The sequence below is a fragment of the Oryzias latipes genome, chromosome 16 (genome assembly GCF_053564925.1).
Source record: "Oryzias latipes strain Hd-rR chromosome 16, Olatipes_Hd-rR_3.1".
NCBI lineage: Eukaryota > Metazoa > Chordata > Actinopteri > Beloniformes > Adrianichthyidae > Oryzias > Oryzias latipes.
This window is the reverse complement of record NC_136252.1, coordinates 4,561,380-4,570,259: the sequence shown is the minus strand read 5'-3', so window position 1 is coordinate 4,570,259 and position 8,880 is coordinate 4,561,380. Positions and strand designations below refer to the sequence as shown.

General features: G+C 46.7%; 3 protein-coding genes across 4 annotated transcripts; all 3 read right to left on the bottom strand.

Moving 5' to 3' along the window:
• Positions 1–638: 638 nt before the first annotated feature.
• On the bottom strand, positions 639–1,318 carry LOC101171972 (hepcidin). 2 transcript variants are annotated; one of them, XM_078933249.1, is made up of 3 exons: positions 1,087–1,318; positions 929–1,006; positions 639–752 (listed from the first exon to the last, which is right to left on the bottom strand). In XM_078933249.1, exons 1-3 carry the CDS (start codon positions 1,273–1,275, stop codon positions 741–743), a joined length of 279 nt encoding a protein of 92 aa, XP_078789375.1. In that variant the 5' UTR covers positions 1,276–1,318; the 3' UTR covers positions 639–740. The 2 variants fall into 2 exon arrangements, with proteins under 2 accessions (XP_078789375.1, XP_020556481.1); XM_020700822.2 differs by having other exon boundaries at positions 639–769; positions 1,087–1,290.
• Positions 1,319–2,662: 1,344 nt separating this feature from the next.
• LOC101172220 (hepcidin-like) lies at positions 2,663–3,605 on the bottom strand. The gene is made up of 3 exons (XM_004085409.3): positions 3,193–3,605; positions 3,034–3,111; positions 2,663–2,873 (listed from the first exon to the last, which is right to left on the bottom strand). Exons 1-3 carry the CDS (start codon positions 3,277–3,279, stop codon positions 2,769–2,771), a joined length of 270 nt encoding a protein of 89 aa, XP_004085457.1. The 5' UTR covers positions 3,280–3,605; the 3' UTR covers positions 2,663–2,768.
• Positions 3,606–6,384: 2,779 nt separating this feature from the next.
• Positions 6,385–7,327, bottom strand: LOC111948971 (hepcidin). The gene is made up of 3 exons (XM_023964382.2): positions 6,915–7,327; positions 6,756–6,833; positions 6,385–6,595 (listed from the first exon to the last, which is right to left on the bottom strand). Exons 1-3 carry the CDS (start codon positions 6,999–7,001, stop codon positions 6,491–6,493), a joined length of 270 nt encoding a protein of 89 aa, XP_023820150.1. The 5' UTR covers positions 7,002–7,327; the 3' UTR covers positions 6,385–6,490.
• Between the last annotated feature and the right edge of the window lie 1,553 nt (positions 7,328–8,880).

Below are 8,880 nucleotides of genomic sequence, written 5' to 3'. Positions count from 1 at the left end.
CTGCCCTTTATCACCGGTTCTGTTCATAGTTTTAATGCACAGAATTTCTAGGCGCAGCCAGGGACCCGAGTAGGTCTTGTTTGGGGACTACAAGATTTCCTCGCTGCTCTTTGCAGATGATGTTGTCCTGTTGGCTTCATCGAGCCAGGACCTCCAGCATGCATTGGGGCGGTTCACGGCCAAGTGTGAAGCGGCTGGGATGAAGGTCAGCACTGCTAAATCTTGATCGAAGAAAGGTAGTTTGCTGTCTCTCTGTGGGTGGAGTGTCCCTGCCCCTGGTGGAGGACTCAAAATATCTTGGGGTCTTGTTCACGAGTGAGGGAAGACCGGAGCGTAAGATTGACAGGTGGATTGGAGCAGCTTCCGTAGTTATGTGGTAGCTGTATCGGTCCATTGTGGTGAAGAGAAAGCTGAGCCAGAAAGCAAAGCTCTCAATTTACCGGTCGATCTTCTTTCCTATTTTCACCTATGGTCACGAGCTATGGGTTAGGGTTAGGGTTAGGTGGTGCTTTTTTTCAGTTTTCAAGGCAAAAAAATGGGTTTATGGCTTCGTCATTTAAACATTGAAAAATGCCTTTCAATGTAGACTTTGATGATGATGATGAGGATGATGATGATGTGTTTAAACAATATTTAAATGGCTAAAATCTAAAAGTAATATTAATCAAATGTTAGAGAGTTACATTGACAAACTAAGAGGTTGAAAAAGAAATGTTATTGACAAGCCTGCAGCGCTGGCGTCACGCTTCTTCCTGATGTCATACAGCGTCTGTGACACACAAGAGGACATTGATCATCTGCAAGCTGATGCTTTCTCAGCTTTAGATCTCTGAGGAGCAACACCGTGCTTTGCAGCACAAACCCTCATTTATTATTACTAAGAAAACTAAAGAATGGACTTTTATTGCCCTTTTCAAAGTGAACTGACCTTCCATGAGGTCACTGGTATCTTCTGATCGGCAGCAGGTGGACTGTCATCAGTCAGTGTTCCCTCCAGCTTATGGACCTTTCAGAGGATTTCAGACGTTCAGCAACTGCTTGACAGAATCATGACTGAAGGACAGATTATTTCAGTGAAGTTCTTACCTCAGTGACTGGAACAGCAGAGCTCTCCTGAAAGCAGACACATGTGAGGACACCAGCCAGAGAAACAGCAACAATGAAGCTCTTCATCTTTGGATGGTTGCAGATGTTGGAGAGGATTCTCTTGCGGCGGTTCACGGCCAAGTGTGAAGCGACTGGGATGAGGGTCAGCACTGCTAAATCTGAGGTCATGGTTCTTGATCAGAGAGAGGTACTTTGCCATCTCTCTGTGGGTGGAGTGTCCCTGCCCCAGGTGGGGGAGTTAAAATATTTTGGGGTTTTGTTCACGAGTGAGGGAAGACCGGAGCGTGAGATTGACAGGTGGATTGGATCAGCATCTGTTTTTATGTGGTAGCTGTATCGTTCCGTTGTGGTGAAGAGAGAGCTGAGCCAGAAAGCAAAGCTCTCAATTTACCGGTCGATCTTCGTTCCAATGTTCACCTATGGTCACGAGCTCTGGTTCATGACCCAAAGAACGAGGTCCCGAATACCAGCGGCTGAAATGAGCTTCCTCTGTAGGGAGGCTGGGGGCTCCCTTAGAGATAGGGGAGGAGCTCGGTCACCCGCAGAGAGCTTCGAGTAGAACCGGTTCTACTCCATCGAAAGGAGCCAGTTGAGGTGGTGCTTTTTTTCTGTTTTCAAGGCAAAAAGTTGGTTAATGGCTTCTTCATTTAAACATTGAAAAATGCCTTTCAATGTAGACTTTGATGATGATGATGATGATGATGGTGTGTTTGAACAACATTTAAATGGCTAAAATCTAAAAGTAATATCAATCAAATGTTAGAGAGTTACATTGACAAACTAACAGGTTGAAACAGAAATGTTATTGACCAGACTCAGACTGCAAATCATGACTTCTGCATAAACCTCACTGCTGTTCATGTAGCATAAATGGATCATCAAAGCTCGAGAAGCAGTGCTGTCAGTTAAGTTTCACCGATTTGCCTTTCTTTCCATAAAAACATAATTTTAATGATAATATTTCCAGAATAAGTCCAAACATCAGCATCAGAAAGTTCTAAAGGCTGTGGGGTATAAATATGACAAAGTAAAGAATGGAACAAATATCAATACAATATTTGGTCACTGGGAATGCGGAATCAGCAGCACATGACAAACAAGAGAAAACAGACATGGTATCTCGTAGACATATATATTTTCACATATTTCACATCTTTACAGAAGCCAATTCAGGACTCAATCATCTGGTAATGTGATTTATTCCAAACCAATGAAGGACTTTAGGCCTTTTATTTTGAAGGAGGGTCCTTGCGCCTCACATATTAATCTGTCAGATGAAATTTTCAAAACATCTATACCAAAACAAAAAAAAAAGAATTGTGAATGTGGGCTCACATGTTATCATCTCCTCATCTACAGCAAACTGCCTCTTAATAGAATTTGAACCTTTTCTGCTTCCCTAAATGTATTAAAAAAGCTCTAATGATTGTATGAGGACCATGAATATTGTAAATATTGCACAGATGAATCCTAACTGTACAGTCACAGCAAAAGATAAGGATAAAAGTGCATTAATCACATCAGCAAATGCTAAAAATGAAAATCCAAACACAGATTCATCTTTGAGTGAGTGACTTTTATTGTCTTGTTAGTTTATCCATTTGCTTGGCAAAGGCATGAGGTGAAGATTTGGTGGATCATCCCAGTTGAAGCAGGACGTCTCAGAAAGGGCAGCACACTCCACATCCACTCATCCCACAGCAGCCACAGCAGAAACGACAGCCTGCAGCGCTGGCGTCACGCTTGTTCCTGATGTCATACAGCGTCTGTGACACACAAGAGGACATTGATCATCTGCAAGCTGATGCTTTCTCAGCTTTACTCTCTCTGAGGAGCAACACCGTGCTTTGCAGCACAAACCCTCATTTAATATTACGAAGAAAACTAAAGAATGGACTTTTATTGCCCTTTTCAAAGTGAACTGACCTTCCATGAGGTCACTGGTATCTTCTGATCGGCAGCAGGTGGACTGTCATCAGTCAGTGTTCCCTCCAGCTCATGGACCTTTCAGAGGATTTCAGACGTTCAGCAACTGCTTGACAGAATCATGACTGAAGGACAGAATCATTTCAGTGAAGTTCTTACCTCAGTGACTGGAACAGCAGAGCTCTCCTGAAAGCAGACACATGTGAGGAGAACAGCCAGAGAAACAGCAACAATGAAGCTCTTCATCTTTGGATGGTTGCAGATGTTGGAGAGGATTCTCAGTCAGATTTGTCTCTGGTCTCAGTTCTTCTGTCAGATGGTTGGACATGCAGACTCTGCAGGTATTTATACTCTTTCTAGTAGCTGTTTCCTCATCAATAGCAGCACGTGCTGAATCTAGTTGGAACAGTGATGTTGGGAAGGAAGATCCAGCATTTCACAACTCTGGACAAAACTGGAACAAGTTCTTATATCATTTAAATGGATTGCATTTAACTTTTGTTATATCTTCTACTTTTCCTTTTGGGAAAAGTCGACCCCCTTCAGAGCACCTTTGTCAAAGGTTTTTCTCCTTGATCATTGTTTTAAGAGAGTTGGGTATTTTTTTAGCAAAGCTCGTATAAAATGTTGTGTCTTTCTGTAAAACACAGTGTTTTTTAGTGTTTTATTACTTATGGTCTTGTCTTGTTCTTTCAGAGGATCCAAACCATTATTTTACCCCAAAATTGAATCCATGAGTTTGCATTTTTTCAGAGGAGATTAATTTTTTTTCTGATTTTTTCCCCTTTTGTTCTGCTTCTAAGTCTGGAATCACACTCCTCAGCCTCCCTGGGAGAGTTGGTCTGATAGTCAAACCTTGGATTCAGGAACAACAGTGTGGTTTCCGTCCTGGTTGTGGAACAGTGGACCAGCTCTACACACTCTTTAGGGTGCTGGAGAGTTCGTGGGAATTTGCTCATCTAGTCCATATGTGTTTTGTGGATTTGGAGAAGGATTTTGCCTGCGTCCACCGTGGTATCATGTGGAGGGTGGTCCGGGGGTTTTGGGGTCCGAGGAGCCTTACTGAGGACTGTCCGGTCTCTGTATGACCGGAGCAAGAGCTTGGTTCGCATAGCCGGCAGTAAGTCAGACCTGCTCCCGGTGCACGTTGGACTCTGGCAGGGCTGCCCTTTATCACCGGTTCTGTTCATATTTTTTTTGGACAGAATTTTTAGGCGCAGCCAGGGACCGGAGTGGGTCTTATTTGGGGACCACAAGATTTCCTCTCTGCTCTTTGCAGATGATGTGGTCCTGTTGGCTTCATCGAGCCAGGACCCCCAGCATGCATTGGGGCGGTTCACGGCCAAGTGTGAAGCGGCTGGGATGAGGGTCAGCAGTGTTAAATCTGAGATCATGGTTCTTGATCAGAGAAAGGTAGTTTGCCATCTCTCCGTGGGTGGAGTGTCCCTGCCCCAGGTGGAGGAGTTAAAATATCTTGGGGTCTTGTTCACGAGTGAGGGGAGACCAGAGCGTGAGATTGACAGGTGGATCCAAGCAGCATCCCTAGTTATGCGGTCGCTGTATCGTTCCGTTGTGGTGAAGAGAGAGCTGAGTCAAAAAGCAAAGCTCTCAATTTACCGGTCGCCGGCCGTCCCCCACAGTCACGTTCAGTGGTGGTCCCGGATGCACCACAACCACGCTCAGTGGTGGTCCCGGACGCACCACAACCACGCTCAGTGGTGGTCCCGGACGCACCACAACCACGCCCAGTGGTGGTCCCGGACGCACCACAGCCACGTCCAGTGGTGGTCCCGGACGCACCCCGACCCGTCCCAGCTCCCAGGGGGGTGCCGCCTGCACCCCGACCCGTCCCAGCTCCCAGGGGGGTGCCGCCTGCGCCCCGACCCGTCCCGGCTCCCAGGGGGGTTCCGCCTTCGCCCCGACCCGTTCCAGCTCCCAGGGGGGTGCCGCCTGAACCCCAACCAGTCCCCGCTTCCACTGACACGCCTGACCCGCCTGAACTCGGCTCCACGCCTGTCCCGCCTGAACTCGGCTCCACGCCTGTCCCGCCTGAGCTCGGCTCCACGCCCGACCCGCCTGAGCTCGGCTCCACGCCCGACCCGCCTGAGCTCGGCTCCACGCCCGACCCGCCTGAGCTCGGCTCCACGCCCGACCCGCCAGAGCCTGACTGCTGGCCCGACCCGCCAGAGCCTGACTGCTGGCCGGACCCGCCAGAGCCTGACTGCTGGCCGGACCCGCCAGAGCCTGACTGCTGGCCCGACCCGCCAGAGCCTGACTGCTGGCCCGACCCGCCAGACTCCTCCAAGCCTAACTCCAAGCCTAACTCCAAGCCTGACTCCATGCCTGACTCCATGCCTGACTCCATGCCTGACTCCATGCCTGACTCCATGCCTGACTCCATGCCTGACTCAATGCCTGACGCCGCCTCCAAGCCTGACGCCGCCTCCAAGCCTGACGACGTCTCCACGCCTGACCTGCCTCGCCGGACCGCTCGGCCCCCCGGCTGTCCGCCGGACCTGCCTCGCCGGACGGCGCGGACCCCCGGCCGTCCTCCAGACTCCTTGGACTCTTATGCCCGTCGAGGTTTGACCTCCGGGGCCCCCCCCTCAGTTGACTTTGGGAACCTCGGAGCGGTTCCTTGAGGGGGGGGGGGGGGTACTGTCATGGTTTGAGTTTCTTTTGTATTGGTTTTTGCTTTCTGTCTTGTTCTGTCATGGTTAAGTTCTGTTTCCTGTTTTATTTTGAAAGGTTTCCTGTCTTGTCTTGTTTCTTGAGTTTTACTTCCTTTGGTCCCCATCTGCCCTGATTGTGTTCACCTGTGTCTTGTCTGCCCTGTCTGTTTATAAGTTCTGTCTCTGCCTTCCTCCTGTGCTGGTCCATTAACTTCTGGTCGTGTGTTTAACGTCTTCATGTGTCTTCGTCCGTTCATGCCATGTTTCATGCCCCGCCACAGTGAGTTTTTGTTTTGTCATCCTGCTCTGCAGCGCTTTTTGTTATAATTAAACCTTGAACCCGTTTGCCTCCCGTCTCTGCGCCTGGGTCCTACCGGCTCTCGAGCCTCCCGCACATGACAGAAATTTTCAAAATATTTATACCAAAAAAAAAAAAAAGAATTGTGAATGTGGGCTTACATGTTATCATCTCCTCATCTACAGCAAACTGCCTCCTAATAGAATTTGAACCTTTTCTTCTTCCCTAAATGTATTAAAAAAGCTCTAATGATTGTATGAGGACCATGAATATTGTAAATATTGCACAGATGAATCCTAACTGTACAGTCACAGCAAAAGATAAGGATAAAAGTGCATTAATCACATCAGCAAATGCTAAAAATGAAAATCCAAACACAGATTCATCTTTGAGTGAGTGACTTTTATTGTCTTGTTAGTTTATCCATTTGCTTGGCAAAGGCATGAGGTGAAGATTTGGTGGATCATCCCAGTTGAAGCAGGACGTCTCAGAAAGGGCAGCACACTCCACATCCACTCATCCCACAGCAGCCACAGCAGAAACGACAGCCTGCAGCGCTGGCGTCACGCTTGTTCCTGATGTCATACAGCGTCTGTGACACACAAGAGGACATTGATCATCTGCAAGCTGATGCTTTCTCAGCTTTACTCTCTCTGAGGAGCAACACCGTGCTTTGCAGCACAAACCCTCATTTAATATTACGAAGAAAACTAAAGAATGGACTTTTATTGCCCTTTTCAAAGTGAACTGACCTTCCATGAGGTCACTGGTATCTTCTGATCGGCAGCAGGTGGACTGTCATCAGTCAGTGTTCCCTCCAGCTCATGGACCTTTCAGAGGATTTCAGACGTTCAGCAACTGCTTGACAGAATCATGACTGAAGGACAGAATCATTTCAGTGAAGTTCTTACCTCAGTGACTGGAACAGCAGAGCTCTCCTGAAAGCAGACACATGTGAGGAGAACAGCCAGAGAAACAGCAACAATGAAGCTCTTCATCTTTGGATGGTTGCAGATGTTGGAGAGGATTCTCAGTCAGATTTGTCTCTGGTCTCAGTTCTTCTGTCAGATGGTTGGACATGCAGACTCTGCAGGTATTTATACTCTTTCTAGTAGCTGTTTCCTCATCAATAGCAGCACGTGCTGAATCTAGTTGGAACAGTGATGTTGGGAAGGAAGATCCAGCATTTCACAACTCTGGACAAAACTGGAACAAGTTCTTATATCATTTAAATGGATTGCATTTAACTTTTGTTATATCTTCTACTTTTCCTTTTGGGAAAAGTCGACCCCCTTCAGAGCACCTTTGTCAAAGGTTTTTCTCCTTGATCATTGTTTTAAGAGAGTTGGGTATTTTTTTAGCAAAGCTCGTATAAAATGTTGTGTCTTTCTGTAAAACACAGTGTTTTTTAGTGTTTTATTACTTATGGTCTTGTCTTGTTCTTTCAGAGGATCCAAACCATTATTTTACCCCAAAATTGAATCCATGAGTTTGCATTTTTTCAGAGGAGATTAATTTTTTTTCTGATTTTTTCCCCTTTTGTTCTGCTTCTAAGTCTGGAATCACACTCCTCAGCCTCCCTGGGAGAGTTGGTCTGATAGTCAAACCTTGGATTCAGGAACAACAGTGTGGTTTCCGTCCTGGTCGTGGAACAGTGGACCAGCTCTACACACTCTTTAGGGTGCTGGAGAGTTCGTGGGAATTTGCTCATCTAGTCCATATGTGTTTTGTGGATTTGGAGAAGGATTTTGCCTGCGTCCACCGTGGTATCATGTGGAGGGTGGTCCGGGGGTTTTGGGGTCCGAGGAGCCTTACTGAGGACTGTCCGGTCTCTGTATGACCGGAGCAAGAGCTTGGTTCACATAGCCGGCAGTAAGTCAGACCTGCTCCCGGTGCACGTTGGACTCTGGCAGGGCTGCCCTTTATCACCGGTTCTGTTCATATTTTTTTTGGACAGAATTTTTAGGCGCAGCCAGGGACCGGAGTGGGTCTTATTTGGGGACCACAAGATTTCCTCTCTGCTCTTTGCAGATGATGTGGTCCTGTTGGCTTCATCGAGCCAGGACCCCCAGCATGCATTGGGGCGGTTCACGGCCAAGTGTGAAGCGGCTGGGATGAGGGTCAGCAGTGTTAAATCTGAGATCATGGTTCTTGATCGGAGAAAGGTAGTTTGCCATCTCTCTGTGGGTGGAGTGTCCCTGCCAAGGTTATTATAGTTAACGAAAACGAACGAAAAAAACTAAAACCAGAACTGAAAAAACATTTTCGTTAACTGAAATAAAAATAAAAACGAGAGTTTAAAAAAAAACGAAAACTAACTAAAACTGTTTGTTGTGTGAATAAAACGAACTGAAACTAACTAATATTAACCCCAAAAAATACTTCGTTTTCGTATTTGTTAAAACATAAGTCTTTTGGGTTGAAATAAAATCTATTTACTTCACGCTGCCAGTTTTACTGTGTATTTGACCCCTACGGCATCATGTTGTCTGTGACGTCACATGATGTCTGTCAGACCCTGCCGGCTAGCGTTGTCATAGACTTTTACATGAGCGTGATGGCTGCATTAAAAGTTGGGAGAAAGCGGGAGAGTCCTATTTGGGACTTTTTTGAATATAACAGCGTAGAAAACTAAAGTAAGTGCCTTGTAGTCGAAGCAGGAGACAAAATTTGTGGAACGCTCCTCAAAGGGAAAAAACCCTACGAAAAGTACATTTAAAAAGCGCACACAAAAACGCAAATCAACACTACCCACAAGCTAGCCTCTCGCCCGCCCTCCCCCGAAAAAGAAGCAAGCGCAGGTAACGTAATGCTGTTATCGGCTGTTGTATTTTAATTTAAGGATGGTTGTACTTGTGTCCTCTGAATAATAAGTGT

Excerpts from the sequence above, each read along its gene's own strand:
- LOC101171972 (XM_020700822.2), bottom strand. The coding sequence starts at position 1,275 with ATGACCTCAGATTTAGCAGTGCTGACCCTCATCCCAGTCGCTTCACAC. Across the intron at positions 1,007-1,086 it reads CTGCTGTTCCAGTCACTGAG|GTCCATAAGCTGGAGGGAAC; the intron begins GTAAGAACTTCA and ends ATCCTCTGAAAG. Across the intron at positions 770-928 it reads TACCAGTGACCTCATGGAAG|ACGCTGTATGACATCAGGAA; the intron begins GTCAGTTCACTT and ends TGTGTGTCACAG.
- LOC111948971 (XM_023964382.2), bottom strand. The coding sequence starts at position 7,001 with ATGAAGAGCTTCATTGTTGCTGTTTCTCTGGCTGTTCTCCTCACATGT. Across the intron at positions 6,834-6,914 it reads CTGCTGTTCCAGTCACTGAG|GTCCATGAGCTGGAGGGAAC; the intron begins GTAAGAACTTCA and ends ATCCTCTGAAAG. Across the intron at positions 6,596-6,755 it reads TACCAGTGACCTCATGGAAG|ACGCTGTATGACATCAGGAA; the intron begins GTCAGTTCACTT and ends TGTGTGTCACAG.
- LOC101172220 (XM_004085409.3), bottom strand. The coding sequence starts at position 3,279 with ATGAAGAGCTTCATTGTTGCTGTTTCTCTGGCTGTTCTCCTCACATGT. Across the intron at positions 3,112-3,192 it reads CTGCTGTTCCAGTCACTGAG|GTCCATGAGCTGGAGGGAAC; the intron begins GTAAGAACTTCA and ends ATCCTCTGAAAG. Across the intron at positions 2,874-3,033 it reads TACCAGTGACCTCATGGAAG|ACGCTGTATGACATCAGGAA; the intron begins GTCAGTTCACTT and ends TGTGTGTCACAG.